This window comes from Hyperoodon ampullatus (assembly GCF_949752795.1).
Source record: "Hyperoodon ampullatus genome assembly, chromosome: 15".
NCBI classification, from domain to species: Eukaryota; Metazoa; Chordata; class Mammalia; order Artiodactyla; family Ziphiidae; genus Hyperoodon; species Hyperoodon ampullatus.
This window is the reverse complement of record NC_136928.1, coordinates 42,854,330-42,880,118: the sequence shown is the minus strand read 5'-3', so window position 1 is coordinate 42,880,118 and position 25,789 is coordinate 42,854,330. Positions and strand designations below refer to the sequence as shown.

The 25,789-nt window shown below is 33.7% G+C and overlaps 1 protein-coding gene across 5 annotated transcripts in view; it reads right to left on the bottom strand.

Moving 5' to 3' along the window:
- Positions 1-25,789, bottom strand: part of CCDC88A (coiled-coil domain containing 88A) — a gene marked incomplete at both ends in the record, with an annotated part of 120,787 nt that overhangs the window by 21,422 nt on the left and 73,576 nt on the right. For all 5 annotated transcript variants that reach the window (XM_079720460.1, XM_079720462.1, XM_079720461.1 and 2 more), the window contains 10 exons: positions 13-199; positions 2,873-3,016; positions 3,248-3,525; positions 4,630-4,791; positions 8,812-8,976; positions 10,908-11,046; positions 14,296-14,423; positions 15,757-16,827; positions 18,408-18,545; positions 23,831-24,015. In XM_079720460.1, the coding sequence (XP_079576586.1) occupies positions 13-199; positions 2,873-3,016; positions 3,248-3,525; positions 4,630-4,791; positions 8,812-8,976; positions 10,908-11,046; positions 14,296-14,423; positions 15,757-16,827; positions 18,408-18,545; positions 23,831-24,015 (2,597 nt within the window). The remainder of the gene's footprint in view (positions 1-12; positions 200-2,872; positions 3,017-3,247; positions 3,526-4,629; positions 4,792-8,811; positions 8,977-10,907; positions 11,047-14,295; positions 14,424-15,756; positions 16,828-18,407; positions 18,546-23,830; positions 24,016-25,789) is intronic.

Below are 25,789 nucleotides of genomic sequence, written 5' to 3'. Positions count from 1 at the left end.
TTTTAAGCTCACCTCACACTGGTTATTTAGCTTGGTGGATGTGATGTCCAGTTGTTGGTATTGTTCCTTTAACTTTGAAAATTCAGCTTCTAATCTTGTTTGTTCCAGTCTGGAACTATTTAGAAGACTTTTCAAGTTTTTATGGTCAGTTTGTAAAACTTCAGTCTCCTTTAAAAGCTGATTATATGTGTGATTCAACCTATAATTAGAAATCATGATATAAATAGAGTTAGATTCTCTTAATAGATTTCATTATAATTTACAGTGTGAAAATGCTATAAATTACATTCAGACATACTTAAAGAATATAAAAGATTCTCTTGACAGTGATTAAACTCATCAAGAATCAGTTTCTAGTCTGTAAAAACTATACTTTAAAACTTTTAAGTATTAATTCAAAAATATTTAGATTAAAAGACAAAAGAGAAAGTAACCAATCCAGTTTTGATTAACCTAGAGAATTCAAAGATTCTACAATTCAACATGAAAAATAAAGAAAAATCAGATCGAGCAAATTAATCAATCCAGTATGAGACATGGTAATCTATCAATCTGTTGCCAGATAACTGAGATATACAAACTTCAATCAAAATTTTAGTTATTGAGATTTCTGCAGTTGTGGTGAATTGTTCATATTTATGCAGTCCTCAATTATTCATGATAAATTTTGGATTTTTTTGTAAAAATCACAGCGTAGCCTTTTCTGTTCCTTTCCACTATTATACCTTTAGAACAAGGTCCACTGACCCCTAGGAGGGAGATCAGCAAATTCTTTCTATAAAGGACCAGAGAGTAATAAATACCTTAGGCTTTGTGGGTCGCATGCAATCTACAGCATGCTCTTCTTTTTTTGTCCCCCACCACAACGTTTTAAGATGTAAAAATTGTTCTTTGTTTGGGGTTGTACCAAAACAGGCTGCAGGCTGGATGTGGCCTGCTAAGCTAGCTGTAGTTTACTAACCTTCATCTTATGGAAGGAATTAAGATCAGGAACCCACAAAAGGCAGAGGGAGCCAAACAAAATTAACTTTTCCTCAGGATGGTACTTGCTCAGAACATCTAATAATTTAATTCAACTCATTTTCCAAAGAATTTGAGTAAGCTTATAAGAATTATAAATAATAAAATAATACATTTAAAAAAATCATGACTTGGTAAAAAAGTAGAATGGCAAGACCAGAAACATACAATAAACACTCCATTAATAGGTTGAATCCATGTATGAATGCATGCCATGTGTGTAACAGCTGGGCAAACTTCACTGAGGCATATAGACAGCTACATAATGCTTCATGGCAGGAGGGGATACAAAGAGGTAGAATAGACAATGTCCTCAATATCATCCCACTGGCAAATACTAAAATAACCTCTTTAAGAGAGTTTTTTTACATTGTCCCTCAAAGCTGAGAACGTTAACACCAAAATGCAATTCAGTGAACATAATTCTAATGAGACAAAGACAACCTAGTCCACCAACTTTCTTGGTTTGGCATTATCTAAGATTAAAACTTAATCTATTTAGAGAAATGGATAAACTACTGTTCTTTAGATTAAGTCTTCACAAATATCTTTTATTTGTAAAAGAGCTCTTTCAGGTTTTACTTAAAGCCTTTTCTTCCCTTAGAACACAGGCATGAGTGCATAAAAGCTGGGCAAGAACAGCACTGAGAGACAGAAAATACTCTACTCAGGACCACTCTTCCCTTCCAAGCCTGCATAATCTTCTGGTTCAAGTTCATCATGCTCAATTTCTTTGTATCATTTAGGCTGAGTTCTTTCTGGAGACTCTTCATTAATGTATGCAAAACAGATTTCTGGAAGGTCTACTCAAGTTCACAAACTGTCCCAGTTTGGTGTGAATCCCAACAAGGAAAAAAGGTTAGGTTGAAGATGGGACTTCCAGACTAAATGCATTCCCCAATGTTATGTACGTAATATGTCCTTGTATCCTATAACTTGTCACAATTTGGTCTTCTGTTGTTTATACTGTACAAATACATGTTCCTTGATTCTAGCTTGGTGTTGAGCTTGTTAAAGTTCAAATCCATCATACAGAATTTCTAGTTGTAAAAATTAAAACTAAAAATTAAAAATTACTAAGTATGAAAATGAAAATGGCTCTAGAAGCCTAGGGATTTTTTTAATAAAGGAAAAGAAATAGATGTTTAATTCTAAAAATAGATTGCATTAAATCCATAATAGGACAAATACTCAATGAATGATCCCCATTGAATTGTGTGTGCTGTCTTTCAGCACTTCTGCTACGGCAATGTAAAAGCAGTACAAATGTTTAGGCTGTTTAAATTTTTCAAAGACTTCTAAAAATTTTTTGAAAATGTACTCTTATGAAGTAGGGTGATCACCAGTTGACAAGTTTTGATTTTCCCAAGGCTTCAAATTAAAAAATAATTGCCCCATGGCAATATGAGACCATTAAAACCTAAGACAGTTAAAACTAAAAGTACAAACAATGAGCTAGAAAATGATAAGGCTGCTCACTTTTAGCACCTTCAAAGACAAGAATCAGGATACCAGACTAGCAGAAAGAGAAAGACATAAAGAATCAGGTTTCATTACATTCTGTCTCAATAAAGTATGTAAATGGTATCGACATACATCGAAATTTTGTTATATAATGTGGCTTAAAAACTTAATTAGTTGAATAAATCAAGAGAGAAACAACGAGAGAAAGCAGAAGATCCAGGTTTTCGTCTGTCATTCTATAACTAGCTACATGATTTTGTTGGGTAATTTACTTATTGCTCTGGGGTCTTTTTAAAAAATTCTAAGTTATGGATGGTACTACAAAGGGGCAACATACACGTTGGATATAATGAATAATACAAAACTAAAATATATAAATATTTATTACCTATCATTTTCACCACAAAGTTTCTTGTATTCTGCAGCTACAGTTTCATGGTTTTTGTTTTTAAGCAGCATTTTCTCCTGTTCTACCTTCAGTGTTTTTTCCAAATCTTCCAATTGTCCTTTCTGTTTTAGTAACTGATTGTAACTGGAAAAAAAAGTTATGTATTTGGTTTATAATATTTCCTTAGAAAAAAAGAAAACATTTTAGAAATAAAGGAAACAATAGTAATTTATTAATATGTATCACATAAAACATGTAAATTTATATATATGTCCTACATAAATTATCTCAGACCTGTTTAACATATACAATTTATTATATTACCCAGTGAAAATTGGTTTTAAGTTAACAACACAAGAAAAGATAATAAATTACCGATCTTCAAGGTCTTTATGTTCCACCTCAAGATTCTTGTGGGCAGACTTTAGAGTTCCATGTTTAGCAATGAGAGACTCATACTCTGAAGCCTGTCGTTCATGCAGAAGTTCCAGCTTTTCATGATCTTTGATCAGAGAATCATAGAGAGATTTCAGGTCTTCTCGCTCTTTGACTACAGATTCATTTTCATTTTCTAAGGAAGACTGCTGGATTAGGAGTTGTGCATTCTGGTTCATAAGTGAGGTACTTTGGGAATTAAGAGTGGAATTTTCAACCTACAAGAATGCATACTGTATTAGACACAAGAAAAATAGCTTATAATGTTCTTTTTTTTAAAGTAAAAGACAATGTTAACTTTAGGAAGCACTAAGTAAATCACTGCAGATATATTCATATTATACTGAGAAAATTTGGATTTTAGCACCCTAAAGAATAAGGTTACCATTTAATTTTGATTTTTGGTAGGTGTTACGATATATAGTATGAGATACATATCATATATATGTTTTGGGTTGAATTATTTAATTTAATTAATTTATTTATTTTTGGCAGAGCCGCACGGCTTGCAGAATCTTAGTTCCCCAATCAGGGATTGAACCTTGTTCCCCTGCAGTGGAAGCGTGGAGTCCTAACCGCGCCTGGACTGCCAGGGAATTCCCAGGGTCAAATTATCTTGAATGAAGGTGATTAGCAACAATTCCATGAAAAAGAACAAAATTTGAAATGCTGGTTTATCATTTTCTAGAAGTTGAGAGTTGATAGAAGTAAAAAATTACTTGTGAATATTCAATTGGTAATTTTCTCAAGTCTAAATTAAATTAGTATTTGCTGTATCATTTGGAAAAGAGTTAGAGAAAGAAGAACGTTTAGATTCAGAGGGGGAACTTCTTCACTGCTTTTTAAGAGGTTTCAGAGAGTTGCACTTCCCCCCACTTGGCTGTTCTATTTGAAAAGACACTGGTAGTGTTAAGTGCAAGATGGATCATTTGAATTAAGGATAAGTCCAAAGACAAAATTCTCATGCTGTGTTGTTTTCCAGTAACTTAACTAATAGATATGCTGCAATCATACTCTAAAACAAGGATTTCTATCTGATTAATTATTAGCAGCTTGATGAAACGGGTAAAAGGCCATAAAGTCAATAAAAATAATCTTTATTTGATGAGTACATTTATTACTTAATTTAGAGGTTCTGACATTTAAAAAATGCTGATATCTGAAAATTTGGCAAAGCACATATAGAAATACTTTATCTTCAACTAATTGTTAAATTCTCTCTCTAGGAAACAATGTTACCATGTCTAGTAGTCCTTATTTTAATAGCATAATAGCATAATTCAAGAGTTTGGTTGCATATCCCGATAATTTTACATTACAACCTGAAGCTTGGCATTCTGTGTTTGAAGAGTGGTATTCTGCTCCTGTAATGATACTGTCTGCCTCTGAAGTGCAAGAATCTGAGCCTGCAAATTATTGTTCTGTGTCTCAAGTTGCTTCAGTTGAGTTTTCAATGCTTGCTTCTCTGCTTGCAGTGTAGCATTCTGAATAAAGAAAACACATATTTAAAAAAAAAGCAGCATCAAACATATTTCTGTTTAACAAATACAAGAATGTTATACAAGTGTTTATTACCATTGTAATCCAAAAAAATCTCAACAATCTTAATAGAGAAAAAGACAAAACATTTCCCCTCTATCCCAAACTGTAAAAAGATATTTAATCTAAGGAAAAGAAAGCAATACTAAAACCTTAATATACTATTGTGTCTGTGCTCTGCCTGCTTTATAATGTCCAACAAATAACATATTCCATTATACATATATTTATTAACACAAAAACTAGAATGGGATTGTCAGTTCAATGGTTTTTATGCTGTTCAAAAGTGCCCAGAGGGGCTTCCCTGGTGGTGCAGTGGTTGAGAGTCTGCCTGCCGATGCAGGGGACACGGGTTCGTGCCCCGGTCCGGGAGGATCCCACATGCCGCGGAGCGGCTGGGCCCGTGGGCCATGGCCGCTGGGCCTGCGCGTCCGGAGCCTGTGCTCCGCAACGGGAGAGGCCGCAGCGGTGAGAGGCCCGCGTACCGCAAAAAAAAAAAAAAAAAAAAAAAAAAAAAAGTGCCCAGAGTGCATGGGGCTATGTCTAGCCAATGGAGTGTACCTTTTCAAATTGCCCAAAGGTAAATATATATATATATATATACACACACACACAGATGTGCGCACGTGCACGCATATGCGCGTGCGCACACACACACACACACGTGGTGGTCCCAGGGGTAGCAGCAAAACTAAGTACATTATAAACACAAATATTTGGAAGAGAAGCAGGAACAATCTAAGCCATCTGTTTAAAAATTTAGTCCGTAATAGACCTAACATGTTACGTATTTTCTTTAGTGTTATTTTTCATGGCATAAAGCACTCACTAAAACGCTATTTCATCTATAGGACTTCTGGAGCAAATCCAAACAAAACATACTATTTTCAATTTTTCCAATACATATGGCCATATTTCAATTTTATAGTTAAACAGCTGAATTACTATGTAAATCATTATATTTAATGTGATAGATAATAAAATGTTTGTTATGGATATTACATTTTCAAGATTATTTCTAAATAAAAATTCATTTAAAAATTAGCATCAAAAAGTATAAACAAAGAATCCTCTAGAAAACCAAAACAAAACTTTAATGTACAAGGCCAGAATCTGTATAATTGCAACATGCAAAAAAAGTTACAACTGAATCACAACAGATCACTTTTATCATATCTACCTTATGGGACGAAGACAACATTCACTTTATAGGCTTTCAAGTTATATATACTACATATCACTGCATAAAAGGCAAGTCATGATTTGACCCATATATTATACCATAAAATCAAAGCTGAGGAAGAAAAATGCTTTAAAAATGGGTGTTGATATTGTACTTGTGTTTTGTTCATTTGATCACATAAAAAGGATGAAAAAGGGCTTCCCTGGTGGCGCAGTGGTTGGGAGTCCGCCTGCCGATGCAGGGGACATGGGTTCACGCCCCGGTCCGGGAAGATCCCGCATGCCGCGGAGCGCCTGGGCCCGTGAGCCATGGCCACTGAGCCTGTGCGTCCACAGCCTGTGCTCCGCAGCGGCAGAGGCCACAACAGTGAGAGGCCCGCGTACCACAAAAAAAAAAAAAAAAAAAAAAAAAGGATGAAAAAAAATTTACACTGGAAAATATAATGGAATAATGATGTACTTGTATACCATTTTGATACAACAAAGAGGTGAACCATTTTTCACCTACACATGTTAACTACTATTATAGGTCAGCTCTTTAGAAACCAAAATGTACAAACTCTAATGATAAGTCTGGGTATTCCCTAAGAATAAGAAAAATTCCTACAGTCTATAATGAATAGAAGAGATAACTGAGATTAGATAAGATATCTCAGAACAGGAAAAAGTTTACAATGGAAAAGTATGAAGTTAACAATATATGTACTAGCAAATGCACAAAAATTACCAGTCTAATATAGGATAGCCATCTTTATAAACCCATCATCTAAAATGGCTAAACTATGACAACCAGGTAAATTTTTCCCCCAATGGAAATTTACAGAGGAAGTCAATGGAAAAAGAGATTTATCTTATACAACATTACACACCAAATTTTCTGAAATGTAATTATTAATCCAAGTGATTGATCTATACATATATATCACTGAATAATGAAACACAGGTATTCATATATGGCTGATATATACATAAAAAGACATAAAATAGCTCGCTAATAATATAAAACACACAAAATATTTTCTCCTATCACTTCAATAAAAATTAAAACTGGTAATATCCAATGTTAATCTGAAAAAATAGGTATTCTGTTAGTGGGATTGAAAATTGATATTTCTGAAAATTAAAAAGCAGAAACTAACAGCATTGTAAAGCAATTATACTCCAATAAAGATGTTAAAAAAAATTAAACACACACACATACACACCAAAATATGTGTATATATATATATGCTCTTTGTCCTATCAATTCTACTGACAGGAATTTATTACCCTATGAACATGTTATATATGGATTTTCACTGCAGCAAAATCTGAAAATAAATGTCCACTGATGTGGGATTTATTTAAATTATGGTAACATGTACACAATGGAATAATACAATACACTGTTATTAAATAAAATGATATAGCTCTGTATCTGCTAAAATAGATCTCTAAGATAACATAATTGAAAAATGGAAATAAGATCCCACAAGTGTAAATCTGTAAAAGAAATATACGTCTATAAACAGATAAATCACAAACATTTTTCTGGGAAGATAAAACTGTGTTCAGTGATTATTTTTGGATGAGAAAGTAGAAACCAATAATGAAGGAGATTAATTTTTGACTTCACGGCTTAAAGTTTTCAATTAATACTAAACTACAAAACAATAAAAACCACAACTGTTTTACTTGTTAGCATGTTAAGTTCTTTAAGCTCATTTATCTTTGAAGGATAAATGGTTGTTGAATTTGTTTGATTATTTTCTACTGTCAAATATTTAGTAAACTCATTCAGTGAGTATTTACTAAGTATCTGCTATCTACCAAGCGTTGTTTTACATACTGAAGGCACAGTGATGTAAAAGAAGGACAAGCTACCTGCATTCAAGGAGGTTTTTTATAGTAGTCAAACAATAAATCAATGAATAAAAGAATTTCACCGGTAAAAAGTTCTATAAAGAAACTAAACAAGGCAGTGATGTGACAGTAAATGGTTTAAGTTGGGGATAGCTACTTTACTGGGGGAAGGGGTCAGGGAAAACCTCTTGTAGAAGATATGTGTTATGAGACCTGAATGCTAACAGAAGCCAGTCACATGTTCCAGGTAGGGCAAGCAAACAGAAAAGCCCTGAGATAGGAACAAACAGAAAAGGCCAATATGACTAGAATTAATTTACTTATTATGTGCCAGTCACTGTTCCATGTTTTCCACATATTAACAGATAATAATAATATTATCCCCTGATTAATAAGAATGGTTGGTGGAAGAATAATATGGTATAAGGTCAGAGATACAGGCAGGGCAATATCAAAAAAGATCTTACAGATGCAGTAAAGAATATGGATTTTATTATAAATGAAATGGGAAGCCATTGAAGATTTTATGTAGGAAAATGACATGACCTGGATTATGTTTTAAAAATAACTCTAGGTTACTACATCGAGAATGGGTTAGTTTGGGAGGGAAAGGGGCAGGCCAGTTAGGAGGATACTCTAATAGTCCAGATGAGAGATAATGGTACCTTAGACTAGAGTGGTAGCAGCAGAGATGAAGAGAAGTAGATGAGTTTGGGTTATATTTACAAGACAGAGTTGACAAAGCTTGCTGATGGACTTACATGAGGGTGACGAAGAAAAGAATATTAAATTATTAGTTTTTCTGTGTGTTTTTAATATTAAAAAATAAACCAGTCAAGAAAGTATAAAATGAACAAAGCTACAAATTAGATAAATTTTCTGAGTTATATATTCAATGATCCTTTACTTCTAAAAAACCTTATTCCTACTAAACTACTTACATTTCTTTCAACTTCAATTAATCTGTCTTTAACTTTCAGAAGCTCTCTGGTTGTTTCTTGACTTTCTCGCTCCCATTTGTTATCTTCACCAGAAATTGGAGGAGAGCTCTGTACCATCCTTTCCTCATCTTGTCTCTGCTTGAGAGCTTCATAATTCTTTTTCACCTAAAATTTTATTTAAAATATTTTTAAAAATTGAAGTATAGTTGATTTATAATATTGTTTTAGTTTATTTATAATATTTTAATGGGGAAAAAACATACCACCAAGGTTATAATATTTATCATAATTAGTTTGACTCCACAATGGTCTGGTGAATGTGAGAGACAGTTCACTTAAAAATATGAAAAGTAATACACATGATTATCATTATTATTATGATCACAATTTATGCTTTGTAAAATTCAAATCCTTTCCTGTAGAAATATTAAATATACTCTGCTTATATGCCATGTTCCTACGATATATTTTATAATTTCAGATCCTACTGTTTATGACGAAAATATCACTGAAGGATAGATTAACTGGATATAGACATGCTGCTAGATACTAACAATTGTTTTTAGAGCTATTTATAGCTGATTTAGAGATTTCAGAGATTCCCATATCAGGAACAAATAAAGACTTGACACATATATTAATTCCCCTTAAAAAGATACCTAAAGTTGAAGAAGTATCTATATATGTCTGGCCTTTTAAGAAGGATTTTGTTGCTCAGAATGACCTATGTTAATAAATAAATGACTTCTTTATTCAGATACTGACCCACATAAAATTTCTGTAATTGATTTTTATGAAGAGTGAGCAAACCAAGTATATATCTTATCTAGGGTTTTCTGGTATAACCAAATCCTACTTTAAGAGAGCAAAATCAAAACTAAAAACTTGGGGACTTCCCTGGTGGTGCAGTGGTTAAGAATCCACCTGCCAATGCAGGGAACACGGGTTTGAGCCCTGATCCAGGAAGATCCCACAAGCCGTGGAGCAACTAAACCTGTGTGCCACAACTACTGAAGCCTGCAGGCTCTAGGGGCCGCGTGCCGCAACTACTGAGCCCACGTGCCGTGAGCCCATGCTCCGCAACCAGAAACCACCACAATGAGAAGTCCATGCACCGCAACGAAGACTAGCCTCCACTCGCCGCAACTAGAGAAAGCCTACGCACAGCAACGAAGACCCAATGCAGACAAAAAAACAAAAAAACTAACAACTTGGTAATCAGCCAAAATTAACTATTAACTTATTAACTTAATTGCTCTCTTCAATTTAAATTGATGATTATTATACTTATCCTGAATTACTAGTTTATCCTAGGAAATGATTATAATAAATTTCTAAATTAACCCCAAACTTTCTATTGAGACAAGGATATAAATGTTTAAAATAATTCAATGTCTGATGCAACCTTAAGAAAGCTTATGGCTCAAACTTTGCTACTACTACTGAGTTAGAAAAGAATGATGTGAGACTAAAGAAAAAAAGATGCCAAGATAGAATGTAAGTTAAATCTTGGCAAGTGACCTAACAGGTGTTCTAGGATCCTGATTTTCCACTTTTTTTTTTAATACTTTCAACACCTTAATAACATGGATGGATGACACCATTTCCAGTCTCTTATTTTAGTGTCAGAAGTGTCAGAATCACACTGAGAGTTCCTCCCAATGAAATAAGCCTGCCTCTTCCCCATCCCACTCTCACAATTCTGGTATGTCCCTTACTGCATGAGGGACATTCATAGATGAAATAGGATTGAATAAATTATAGTGTATAGACAAAATAGTTTGTTACAAACTACATGACAAAGATCTGTTTAAGAATATTCTAAAATTTGAGAAAAAGGAAGAATAGACAAAATGTTAATAAAATTGTTTCATTTTTATTTTCTACTTTACACTTTTCTGTCCAACTATTTGACAATTAGGGAGTTCCCTGGTGGTCCAGTGGTTAGGACTCGGTGCTTTCACTGCCAGGGCCTGGGTTCAATCCAGGATCAATCCCTGGTCAGAGAACTAAGATCCTGCAAGCCGTGCAGTGGGGCCAAAAAAGAAAAAAAAAAAAAAGACAATTAAAATTCTTTCCAAGGAAGTCACACTTACTGTTTTAAGTTCTTGGCGCAACTGCTGGTTATAATTTGTGGACTCTTCTAATCGAGCTTCTAATGCAGCGATTTTTTCTTCTTTTATTTCAAGGGACTTCTTTAGAGTAGATTCTAATTTTGATTCCAAAAGTTTGTATCTATTATCCAAGTATAAAAATAATATAGTTCATTACTGGAGGTCAGAAAATTATTTTTAAAGATAATTTATGACCACAGATACTGATATTATAAATAGACTTTATAAAATAGTCTCTTTAAAAAAGAAGCAAATTAAATTATCCTGCTCTTACTACCCACTCCCCCTTTTAAACTATTCCTGGTAATGAAAAAACAAAAAATCACTGAGTAAATCAGTAAATCACAGCTCCAAATTACATTTTAGGCTGTCAAAAGCAAAAATTAGTACTCAAAAAAGGCATCTGGAAGATCTGAGTCTCAAAATATTCCTTTCAGTTTTATAAGAATAGAATCTATACAAAGAGTAAGTAGATGGATTTATCACATTATTAAGCATTCGTCTATGATATTAACTTATAATGTATTTATACAAGTACATATGAATAGTTGACTTAAAGCTCACTGAAGACTATGTTCAGGGCATAGAGTACTTGCAGAATACTAAAAAAAAAAAGGAATGATATGTTAAGACACAAGATACTGGTGACAGAACAGGAAGAGGAAGATAGATCTGAGTGTCAAAATTTTAGTTATCTTTTTGAATGGTGGGTTCATGAATATTTATATTATTCCTAAGATTTTTTTTTTTTTTTTTTACAAAAAAGGACAGTTCATGAACACACTTTGAGAGTGAACCACAGACTAGGAATTACGGATTAATCTATTTCTACACCTGAGAACCTCAATGACTAAACCAAATAAAAACCTAAAGTACAAATATGAGAAACTTTTATCATACTCTGCCTCTTACTGTAATTAATTTGTGTGTATATATTTTTTGCTTAGCCAGATTTTAAGTTCACTGAGAAAAGAGAACAAATCTCATTCATTTTGGTATTGGCTTGAGTCAACAATTTTAAAGCATGTAATGAGTGTGACTTTGGATATATTAAATTAGTGATGCCTGAGTTCTGGACTGCCCAGATAGAGATGTCCAGTAAGCAGAGAATAATATGGGTATTAGCTGAGATGATGGACAGGAATGCTCATGGAATGGATAAGAGGCTTAACAACATAACCCTAGGAAACCATATTGAAAGAGAAAGCACAGGAAAAAGAGCTATTAAAAGAGAAAGACAGGGCCTCCCTGGTGGCGCAGTGGTTGAGAGTCCGCCTGCCGATGCAGGGGATACGGGTTCGTGCCCCGGTCTGGGAGGATCCCATATGCCGCGGAGCGGCTGGGCCCGTGAGCCATGGCTGCTGAGCCTGCGCGTCCGGAGCCTGTGCTCCGCAGCGGGAGAGGCCACAGCAGTGAGAGGCCCGCATACCACAAAAAAAAAAAAAAAAAAAAAAAAAAAAAAAAAAAAAAAAAAAAAAAAAAAAAGAGAAAGACAAGAGTGATCACATTGCACTCTGTTTGCAATTCCACCACTAAATTTACTTTGTTGCACTCTATTTATACATTCAATTCCACAATTAGACTGTATATTCCTTGATGGCAAGAATAAATATCTTAATAATAATTGTATTTTCAAAGGGGGTCAGAGGGAACGACATCAACTGAAAGATGAAAAGGTTAGACTAACAAAAGAATTAGGGATACCATCTGAGATTAGAGGTAAAGACAGATGCAGATACACATAATTCCAAGATGGAGGGGATGGAATGTTAAGGGAATTTATGTCTGTGAACTCTAATTTTCTTTGTGATGTTAAGGTTAACTTACTTGCTGAGAAAGAAGCAGGTTTAGTGGCTTAAGACACTTCGTTTCCTGATCCCCCCGATTCGATCATAGTTATTAACTGTTCTCAATTCCCTTTCCTAAAAGTTTTATTTCAATATACATACCCTTATCTCTATATCTAATGCTTTCATTATAAATGAAAATGTGTGGATTAATGAATACATTTACATCTTGCCTAGAGTATTACTAATAGCTTCCTAAATGGTCTCTGTACCTTCAAATTTGTCCCTTTTCTAATCCATCTATAATGTCACTCAGGATTGCTCAACACACCTTTGTGCTTTATTTGCATGGAATGCCCTTCCCCATTTCCACCTTGCAAATTTCTGTCATTCTTCAAGATCCAGCTGAAACATTATTATTTATTTGATGCCTGATAATCAGCAGGTAATAAAAGCTTAATTAACATTGATTAATTGTATGAAGTAAGGTTTGGGAAGAGATACCACAGTGTGAAGGGCCCCTCAAAAGCTGGGTTTATAAATTTAAAACAGGCAGCTGTATGGTTTGCTGTACTTTTTGCTCTACATTTAAAATGTCTTACACATGACAGGTAGAAAATCTGTCTGAATAAAGCAGAGATGCATATTCAGTATCTATATTAAAAGGTAGTCAGGGCCTCCCTGGTGGCGCAGTGGTTGAGAGTCCGCCTGCCGATGCAGGGGATACGGGTTCGTGCCCCGGTCTGGGAGGATCCCATATGCCGCGGAGCGGCTGGGCCCGTGAGCCATGGCTGCTGAGCCTGCGCATCCGGAGCCTGTGCTCCGCAATGGGAGAGGCCACAACAGTGAGAGGCCCGCGTACCACAAAAAAAAAAAAAAAAAAAAAAAAAAAAGGTAGTCAACTAAATTGTCCATTAACGATGTGTTTAACTCAAAAAATATTTTCTCACGAAATATCTATATAGTAATTAATTCAATTAAGATTGCTTGAATTGATTGCTAGAATAAATGCCTCAAATTACTTCTATTTGTTATTATAGAACTAACTTTTAAAAGTATCAATCTATTCTATTAACTTTGAATATTCTCAAAATTACATAAATAAATCCCATATAATCAGCATTAATTTTTCCTATATATAGTTAATATAAAATATACTTACTAGAACAGTAATAATGGGTAGACAGCAAAAATATAAATTATATAGTTACAAAAATTCCAATGAAGTAAAATCTAGTGTACAAAAAACAATATTCTTAACAATACACACTTCTATTCTAGCTGGAATCACGTGGCTAACTAGATGCCAAATAGTAGACTACCTTCAGGGGTAGAGCATTTGACTGCAAATAGTAGACTACCTGAAAATCCAATTAACTGATAGACTATATTTACCATGGTAAATTCTCTTTAAACCTGTTGAAAACTCTCAAATTAAAATATATAAGTTAATTTTTATTCTGTTTGTCAAGTCTTTGTTTTTCACATTATTTTCATACATTAATTGCTTCTCAGTCTCAAAATTAATGTTTGAAAAACAAAAAAATTATTTCCACTGTTTCTCAGATAGACTTAGTACTCACCTGTCATCAGTACTCTGCTCATCATGTAAGAGTCGCTCTTTATTTAACCCTATCTTCTCAAGCTCATGAGTTAATTTTTCAAGATCATTATTCATTTGTTGAGTCTTCAGTTTTTCACTCACCAAATCCTTATTTTAAAAGTAATGCAAAACTCACATGAGTGTTATGAACATAAACATCCAAGAAATTCAGCCAAGATTCCAACTACCACCATCCAGGAATACATACAATTTAATCCAGGAAAGACAGAAATGCTGTTGCTGAGCTTTTCCTTCATCAATAAAAAATAGTTAGGCAACAAAATTATCACCTAGTTCAAAGAGTACTGTTTTCCTTCTTTTAGTTTGCTAATAGTTCGTTTTAACTTTTTAGTGTTTAAAAACTAAAAGGAGAAACTTGTACTTGTGATTATACACCTTAGGCTTGAAAACTGTGGGGAAAACAACACATATCCATTAATTTAATAATGAACTAGAACCCTATTGCACATTTCTTCCTATGAATATATGTTAGATATAACACCCTTCTCCCACCACAAGGACCCCTCTCCCAGTGGAAGAGGCCTAAGATATTGAACTGAATAACTAGGGGGAATTCTTAGAGATGGGACCAGGAACCTACTGTTCATGTCTGTAAGACTGTAGAACAACAGAAAGTTAAAAAAAAAAGAAAGAATAATAATGGTCTCTTCTCAATGCCTCTTTAGCAGAAAGGCATATTTCCCAATGTGAGCTTCTGCCAGAATGCTAACTAAGATATTTTTCAATTGAACTTAAAGGGTTATCATATATAGTATAGCATAGGGATAGCAAGTAAGAGCCAAGCATGCTATCTCCTGAGCTATACCAACAATTTTTTGCCAATCTACTCATAAATTTCAGAATTCTTCTCAACACACAGATCCAACCAACTACCAATTGTTCAACGTTGACCTTTAAATTCAATCTGATTTGCATTCTGTAGCTTAGAAGTCAAAATTCAAGGGGCTTTGAAGTCTGAAAGATCTCGATTTAAATCCAGGAATCCAAATCTACCATTGTGGTGTTAAGAAAGTTACTTAATGTCTCTGAACCTCAGTTTTCTAATCTAATGGAGATAACACCTATAAAGGATTGGCTGTAAAAACTGTCCAGTATTTGGCACATTCAATACTAGTAGCTATCACATTCAGTAACAGTTTTGATCAAAGGTTTTAATATTACTCTGAAATAAAAGTATAAAATTATAATGAATAAATAAGTCAGATAACACATTGAAACCTTATTATTACAATTTCTCTAAAAATACAATTTACATTTACTCCCTAGTTTAACAAAAGTAGGAAACTTGGAAACTGCTTCTAATTCTAAATTTCTACTTTGAACCATAAATAGATGATGCAAATTACTGCAATAAAAGTTAAAGAGCCCTGAGTTAAAAATATAAAAAATATTTGTCTGAAATTTAAGTAACTATATTTACCTCTCGTAATGTAACTAAAGTTTTTATATCAATAGTTGCTCTTTTTACAAGCTCCTTATTTTCTTTCTCTAATTCTTTCAGACGAATGCAGGATTCTTTATAAATACCAATCTCTTTGAAAAGGGTTTTGTTTTCTTTTTCCAAATTTCCAATTTTCACATTATTTTCTTCTAATGTGGTATCTTTTATTTCTGCTTGTTGTCGGAGTCTCTTATTTTCCTTCTCCAGTTGTTTCTTATCTTTTTCCAGTTGAGAAGTCTCTTGTTCTAATGATTTGTTTTCTTTTTCTAGCTGTTCTAGTCTTTTGCTAGATATTTTTAACTCTTCTAGGTTTTTTTGCAATGTTTGATTTTCCATCTCTAAGTCTTGTAGTTCACTTTCCAACTGCTGAATTTTTTTATTGCTGTTTTCTAGAGCTTTCTGTAGCCTTTGATTTTCTGTATCTAAACCCTGGTAGCTAACCTCTAAGCGTTCTGTTTTCTTGAAAGATGCTTTCATGAGCTCTAAACCTTTCTTAAGTTGTTCTTTTTCACTTTCCAGTTCTTTGTTTTCTAGTTGTAGCTGAGCCATTTTCATGCTTGCACACTTCAAAGATTCTACATTCCTTCGCAGTTCTAAGTTTTCCTCATCAAGCTGGGAATTCTCTTTCTCTAGGGATTCTAACTGAAAAGTAAGGTTTTTAAAGCTATCCAATGTTTTTTTAAATTTCCTATTTTCTCTTTCTAGCTCTGAATTTTCTTGTTCTAAGGCCTCAATTTTTTCACAAGTAATTTTTAAATTGGTTATCTTTTTCTGTAACAATTCATTTTCTTTTTCAAGATGATGTAACTCATTTTCAAGTTCTTCTGCGCGTTCTCCTTTTTCTTTATAATGTTCCAATTCTTTTCTGATTTGCCTTTTTTCAAATTCAATCTTGCTTAGCTTGCTACTGGTTTCCTTGATAGATTCATGGAGAATTTTATTTTCTTTTTCAATGTCTTTCACCCTTGCTTCAGCACTTATCTGGGAGCGCTGCCTTAAGGAGGATACAGTTTGATTCAGATGTTCATTTTCCTGTTCCAATATTTTAATCTAATTAAAAAAAAGAAAGGAGAAAATTTAAAACTTAACTGAACATGAACTAAATATTTTAACTAACATAGTTTTCCCCCCTCCAAAAACTAACAGGGAAATCACACCATAAAAAAGTGCTAAAACCAGGCTTCCCTGGTGGTGCAGTGGTTGAGAGTCCGCCTGCCGATGCAGGAGACATGGGTTCGTGCCCTGGTCTGGGAAGATCCCACATGCCACGGAGTGGTGGGGCCCGTGAGCCATGGCCACTGAGCCTGCGTGTCCGGAGCCTGTGCTCCGCAACAGGAGAGGCCACAACAGTGAGAGGCCTGCGTACCGCAAAAAAAAAAAAAAAAAAAAGGTGCTAAAACCGTCTACCTTAATTTTAATTGACAAATATTTACTGAGAGATCACCGTGTACATATACTGACAAGTCTTTAAAGTTCACATCTTTAGGGAATCCATAATGTAAAGGAATGGTTAAGAGAAAAGTATTGAATATTAATCAAAATGATCTTCAGATCATTTATGGTTACATGATTTAAATTGCAATATGAGTATAGGTGAAATGTACATACATATCTTCTTGAAGATACAAGCTTTTACATTCATTCAATAGATTTCGCAATGCATATACACAGTGAATCCTCAGTAAATACACTATTTGCTCTATGTGCATGTATATTGGTGTGTATTTGTGTGTATTTATTCCCTAAAAGAAATCTAATTTTGAAACATCAAAATAACAAAGTCTCTGGTACATTTTAAAACTAGTCCATCCAATTTATACCATGGCCTATTGTAATGGTTCTTAAAATTCGGTGTGTAAAACAATCCCGAGAACCTTGTAAAAGTAGAGATTCATACTTAGCTCTAGAATTTTTCTTCTGTAGCTCTATGGAAATCTGTATTTTTATAGGTGGCCTGAGGACTATACCTAGATAATACAAAACAAATCATTTGACTTTTTTTTTTTTCTTTTTGACCACATTGTGCAGCATGCAGGGTGTGGGATCTCAGTTCCCTGACCAGGGATCAAACCCGTGACCCCTGCAGTGTAAGCGCAAAGTCCTAACCACTGGACTGTCAGGTAAGTTTCCATTTTACTTCTAAAAATTAGAAAATTTAAAACAGCCAGTCACTTAATCTATTCAATTCTCAGTTTCCTCAAGCATAAAATGAGAATAACCAATAAACACTTGAAAGCAAGTACGAAAATATCCAAGATATGTGCTGCCACCACTTGTCCCTCCTTAGTGGGATCAGAGTAGAGCTGCATTTCACCCCAACTTCATTCAGGGACTTTAAAATCTGCAGTTCTATTCCAATGACACTTGAAAGCGATTCAAACACAGGTACCACAAAATTTTATACCAGATAATTATTAAGCACACTGGCAATTTAAAAAATTCTAAAGCTTTCCCTTCAACTTTCCTAAAATGCATGGGATAGAAAATGAGGTAAAACCATAGTTATGTTAAAATCTAAAAAAATTCTAAAATATTTCCATTTAACGTTATTATGAACATTTTGCACAAGCTTTAAAATAACTTGTGCTAATAAATTTTAAAATATGTTGCTTAATAGGAAATTTAAGAACCTGTCTCTCTGAATTTTCTCTAAGTGTTTCAATTGTTTTTTCAAGCTGAGCTTTCTCCTTCATTAGGTCCTTGCTTAAATTCTGACAATTCTGAAGACTTTGCTTTTCTTGAATAATCTCATTTTCAAGAATTTCAACCTGGAGAAAATGAAATCACAAAACAATATATCATTAAATATTTCACAATAGTGGAAACATGTAAAAACAAAAGCTAATCATTGAATAAAGGATAGAACACAGTTTTAATACTCAAATGGTGAAATTTAAGAATTTCATAGAAAAATTCAAGTATTGATAACATTCTGAGCTAATTTTAGCAGCTGTATAAAATGTACATAACATGACTATCTTTCTTATCCTCTGCATCTTTGAGGGCAAAGTTCTACTTCTAAACACAAACATAACTAAATACATACACACGTGCCATATGAAGAATGTACAAATCTTATTGAAAACTATCTTGGCTTGAATGGATTTGTAAAGTGAAATTTTAATTAGTCAAGGAATTTCAGTGCTCAAGAAGGAAAAGATGAGAAAATGAGGAAACAAGAAGGGACTTGGATTAAAATAAAAAGAAAAGAGAAAGAAAAAAGGAGATTACTAGAGACAAATAAGGTCTGAACAAAACTCCAGCAAATACTTAAATTATACGTTTAAATTTATTGTGAATTACACATTTTAAAGATATAATAAAGTATGAGGTTAATAAATATGAAAAAGCAAATTCAACTTCAAAATATACCAAACTATTGATTTCCCATTATATAACATATTCAAACCAGGTAATAAAAAAAATAAAGAAGATTTGGGTATGTAAAATACTCCACTTCAAGTTTAAATATTACTTAAATCTTTATATTAATAGTTAGGAACTCTAAGAAGTAACATCTCAAAAGCATCAAGTCACAAATCTAATCCAATAACTCAATTCAACATTAAGTTATACAATCAGGAAACTTTAAGCTATTAATAACTAATCTGGTTCTCCCATTATTGATTGAAATATATGGATAGTAGTTATTTAATTAAATGCATCTGTTGTGTTATGGAATTCAAGTGAAACATTCAGCTTACAAAAGGTATACAATGAATTGATCAAAAATTGCTGGAATCATAAGAATTTACTAATTAGACTTTAAAGCTAATTTCAAAATCAAATTTCCAGATCCAATTATAGTGACAACAAAAATAAAACTGTTCCGAATTCTAAATGGCCACTCTTACCTTAACACTATATTTATTGTGAAATACTTATTAAGATTATTTGGTTAATGAACTAAAGATGATGCAAAATGTTTTAAGAGAGTAAAAATCTTGCAAGAAAATCAAGGAGTCTAGTCTATCTGCATTATCAAAGGCAGCAGTTCTCAAGGCATGGCTCCAAAACAGCAGGATGAGCATCCCCTAGGAACTTGTTGGAAATGAGAATTCTTAGCCCCCACCCCAGACCTACCAAATGACAAGCCCTGAGCATAGAGCTCAGCAATCTGTACCTTAACAAGTCCTGAAAGTGATTCTGAGGCATACCTGTTCAAAACTACTGGTCTAAAAATTAGAGGGATTTTCATAACCGAGTCTAGAAACCCAGGATCCATCGAAGGAAAAACTAGACATGGCTGACTACAAATAGAAATAAAAATTAATTCATAAGGACACATGTATAAGAATATTTATTACAGTATTGTTCACAGTGACCAAGAACTGGAAACAAAAGTGAAAGCACATTTTAGAGAGCATATGTGATGGAAGGGGTTCATGATAAAAATATCAGGTATGCTTTTATAATATGATTTCTATTTATGTATAGTGTGTGTGTGTGTGTGTATGTGTAGGCAGAAAGATATGCAAAAATAAATTACTTGGTCTAACTGTCCCACAATTGGAAAACAGAATATCTCAGAGATATTGCGGGTTTGGATCCAGATCACTGCAATAAAGGAAATACCGCAATTAAATGAGACATGAATTTTACAGTTTTCCCGTGCATATAAAAGGTGTGTTTACACTACACTGTAGTCTATTAAGTGTGCAATAGCATTATGTCTAAAAAAACAATGTACAGACCTTCAAATACTTTACTGCTAAAAATGTTAACCATCATCTGAGCCTTCAGTAAATCATAATCTTTTTGCTGGTGGAGGGTCTTGCCTAGTTGTTGATGGTTGCTGACTGACCAGCATAGTAGCTGCTGAAGGTTGGGGTGACTATGCAATTTCTTATGCGTTGATTGACTCTTCCTTTCATGAATGATTTCTCTGTAGCATGCAATGCCATTTAACAGCATCAGAATATTTTTCAAAATTGGAGTCACTTCTTTTAAACATTGCTACTGCTTTATCAACTTTATGTAATATTCTAAGTCCCTTGTTATCATTTCAACTATCTTCACAGCATCTTCACCAGTAGATTCCATCTCAAGAAACCACTTTCTTTGCTAACACATAAGAAGCAACTCCTAATCCATTAAAGTTCTATCAAGAGAGTACAGCAATTCAGTCACATCTTCAGGCTCCATTCTAATTCTGGTTCTCTTGCTATTTCCTCCACATCTGCAAAACTTCCTCCACTGAAGTCCTGAACCCCTCCAAGTCATCCATGAGGGTCAGAATCAACTTCTTTCAAACTCCATTAATGTTGTTACTTTGACCTCTTCCCATGAATCACGAATGTTCTTAATGGCATCTAGAATGGTGAATCCTTTCTAGAATGTTTTAAATTGACTTTGCCCAGATCCATCAGAGGAATCACCTTCTACAGTACCTATAGCCTTACAAAATATATTTCTTAAAGAATAAGACTTGAAAGTCGAACTTACTCCTTGATCCATGGGTTGCAGAATGGATGTTGTCTTAGTGGGCATGAAAACATGAATCTCATTTTAAGTCTACACCAGAGCTCTTGGGTGACCAGGTGCATTGTCAATGATCGGCAGTATTTTGAAAGGAATTTTTGTTTGAGCAGTAAGGTCTCAAAAGTGGGCTTAGAATAGTCAGTAAATCATATTATAAACAGATGTGCTGTCACCCAGGCTTTGTTGTTCCACTGAGAGAGCACAGGGAAAGTAGATTAAGCAGAATTCTTAAGGGCCCTAGGATTTTGGGAATGGTAAATGAGTACTGACTTCAATTTCAAGCCACCAGCTGCATTAGCCCCTTACCAAGAGAGTCAGGCTGTTCTCTGAAGCTTTGAACCTAAGCACTGACTTACCCTCTCTAGCTATGGAAATCTTAGACGGTGTCTTCTTCCAATAGAAGGCTGTTTTGATTACGCTGAAAATCTACTGTTTAGTGTAGCCACCTTAATTAATTATATTAACTAGATATTCTGGATAATTAAATACAGCTTCTACATCAGCACTTGCTGCTTCCTGTTGTACTTTTATGTTATGTAGACAGCTCTTTCCTTCAATCTCACAAACCAGCCTCTGCAAGGTTCAAACTTTTCTTCTGAAGCTTCCTCACCTCTCTCAGCCTTCAAAGAATCAAAGAGAGGGCATTGCTCTGGATTAGGCTTTGGCTTAAGGGAATTTTGTGGCTGGCATGTCTTCTATCCAGACTACTAAAACTTTCTCCATATCAGCAATAATGGTCTTTCACTTTCTTATTCGTATGTTCACTGGAGTAGCACTTTTAATTCACTTCAAGAACTTTTTCTTTGCATGCACAACTTGACTAACTGGTGCAGGAGGCCTCTCTCTCAGCCTGTCTTGGCTTTCAACACACCTTCTTCACTAAGCTTAATCATTTCTAGCTTTTGATTTAAAGTGAGAGACGTGCGACACTTCCTTTCACTTGAACGCAGAGGCCACTGTAGGTTATTAACTGGCCTAATTTCAATATTGTTGTGTCTCAGGGAATATGGAGGGCCAAGGAGAGGGAGAGAGATGGGGGACTCACCAGTCAGTGGAGAAGTCAGAACACACACACCATTTATGGGTTAAGTTCACTATCTTACATGGGTGTAGTCTGTGGCGCCCCCAAACAATTACAATACTAACATCAAAGATCACTGATTAGACATCACCATAACAAATACAATAACAATGAGTTTGAAATATTGTGAAAATTACCAAAAGGTGACACAGAGACACGAAGTAATAAGCAAATGCTGTTAGAAAAATGGTTCTGATAGATTTGTCTGAAGCAGGATTGCCTTAAACTTTCAAGTTGTAAAAACCACAATTATCTGTGAAGTGAAATAAAGTAAAATGCAATAAAAAAAAGGTACACTTGTATTTCTGTTCAAAGTCTAGTTAAAATTCAGGTTTCATAATCCCTAAATTGTGGTCTCTAAATACCACTTCCCACTAAAAGGAACAAGGGCTTTTTGGAGAAATGGCTGTTTTCAGGACTGAGGCAGGAAATGTTTAAGAGAACACTTTGTCATGGTAGAAAGCAAGGAAGCTCTCCAGGAGTGCTAAGGTCATGTCATAAGGATTCAGGAAGCAGCTTAAAGAGTTGGGAGAGTAAGAAAAATAAATACAGTGTATTAAAATACTTTAAATATTTTTAAATCCATGAGTTCATAACGACACTAAAATAAACAACAAACTCACTCACTAACTATCTCAGGAGGATATGAGAGAACTGATTCATTACTAGGAAACTGGTAAATAAAGGTAAAGAATCAAACATTCATCCTACTTTACCCCTAAGAGCTGTTCTCAGAGTAACCAGTGGTGGTTTTTTTTTTTAAACCAATAGTTTTTAAAAAGAAAAGTTTTTTCTTATAGAAATACTCTAGCTACCAAATTAAGAATGAATGATATAATATCAAGATTTTGTAACCTCTGATTAATTCAGGGATCTAAGCAAATGATTTTCTATGACAACTAACATCACAGAGAGACAACCAGACATGTGCCACCTGTTTGAGGTTTCTTCAACAGAAAAATTTCTAGGAAAGAAGAGTCAATCTATAGACTAAAAAAGACTTAAGGGACACAACAACTGATTGAATGTACTGATCTTATTTGGATTCATATTCAAATAAAATATTTTTTAAAAATCTTAATAGATTTGGAAAAATTTAAATGCTGGCCCAAAACTATGATTTTTTAAGTGTGATAATGTCACTGTTCTTTTTAATTCTTTACTTTTTAGAGATTTATACTGAGATATTTATTGGTGAAATAGTACGACATCTAGGATTTACTTCAAAATCATCTAGTGGCTGTTAGGAGAGTATCAAGAGTAGAAGTAAGACTGGCTATAAGTTAATATTATTGAAGCTGAATGAATGAGTCTAGAGCTGAATGAGTTCATTCACTTCACACTTATGTAAGTTTGAAATTTTATATAATAAGTTAAAATAATATTGAGGGTACACTAAAAGCTGGAAAATAAATGTTCTATCTCAGTGTTATTTATTTATATTTTTACATATATTTTTTTACATTACATTAAATATTAATTTTTATTTACCTTCTTACTTAGTCTTTGATTTTCTTTTTCAATTTTCAGGATTTTGGAAGTGGTGCCTTCTGCAGAATCCATAGTACTCCGAAGCTCTTCTACAGTTTTTGTCAAACTCTGATTTTCCATCTCCAACTTCAACAACCTACTTGATGTCAATTCATTTACCTCATGGCCCAAGGATTTTTGTGGTGCTATAATATTGAAAAATACGTCACTGGTAAAACTATGTTTACTCTTCACTATTTAAAATATTTAGTGTAAATACACTAAATCACCTGGTCCTTAACTTTATAAAAAATTTATGAAGTTATGCAAGATAGACACAATAAGAAAAGAGATATAAAATTCATGTAAATATTGAATTTCTAATGCATCCATAAGCACTCTAGTAAAAAAAAAAAGTACAAAATTTAGACTGAAGTGACTAGACTTTCAGTTCTAGTTCCATGAGAAATTAACTTTAACCTCAATGACTCTTAGGTTACTTTGACAAAATATAGTTATTACCCTGTGTATCTAATAGAGTCATTATGTGACTCAAATAAGAAGTATAAAGCATATCCTACGCCACATTTTCAAAGATAAAGGAAAACAGTTTGAGGGAGAAAAAAATCCTAATCTGATTCTGAGAAAGGCAAGACAGTACTATACACTAGTCACTTCGAAAAAGTCTTTCTCTAAATGAAGAATCCTGGCTAATTACGTATAAACAGCAACATGCAGTCCATTCTGCCAACAGAAATCATCTTTCTAAGTAGCTTTCAGCATTCTATTTTTTAAAATAAGAAAACTGAGTTTTGACTTCTGTAAATGATGCTCTCCAGTAAGCCAAAAATAATTATTTTTAATAACCCTATAACAGACTCATTAAATATTTTGATGATATAAAAATATTAGGATTTACAAATGAAATATGACACTTAGAATTTATTTTGAAATCCTAGACTTCAGGAAGGGAAATAAACAGAAATACAGGAGGGAATTTCTGGGTCTGTCTACTTTTGCGTACGTTTGAAATCCTCCATCATAAAAAGCAAAGAAACACACACACACACAAACATGTAGCCACACAAGTCATACATTCTTTTAAAAATTAGGTAGAGTAAAATATCCCCTAGATTTTAAGTAAAGAAAGCCTCAATTCTTATTTCAAGCTTTTGTTCTAGTCAGCACATTGTTAATCTTTTATTAAAAGCTAGTATACTAGGTAGTTATTGACTTTTTATAAATTCCACTAGTTGTCCAAGTCTTCTTAAGTACAACCCTAATTGCATGATTTGAGGTCATGCATTTCAATTAAACAAGATCAGGCTACAAAACATGATATGCCTTAATAAAGCTTTCAATACTACATGCTTTGACGAAGCTTCCAGTCAGACTACAAAGACTTTAAAAGGATACTTACGGCACATTTTTAACATGGAAGATTGTCTACATTATATTCTTAGATGAAAAAAGGAAACTTAATTGTATATACACACTGATCTGATGATATAAAAAATAACCCTGTGTAGGAAAATTCTAGAAGCAAATTTTGTGAAATGTAAAAGGCAAGAAATTATTAGTGACTTTGATTTCCTCCTTTATCTTTTTCCAGAGTTTGCAAATTTTCTAGAAAGTCCCTTGTATAGTTAAAAAAAAACTATGCCACACAGAATGAATTTTATGTTCTATGACCCCCGCAAAACAACTGTGATATAATGATAATAATAATAAAAAAAAACACTCAAATGCTCATTATTTACTAGGCACAGTTCTAAAGGGCTTCATTAACAAATTCAACCCTCACAACAACCCTGTAAGATAGTACTTACTGTTATTATCCCCACTTAACAGGTGAGAAAACTCCTAACTGTAATTTTAACTACTGTAGTAGTAGAAAACATTTAAGTCTGAATTGTTTTCTTTGTAACTCAATTCACATGGAATACAGTTAAAAAGTTCCACAAATATTTTAAGTAACAC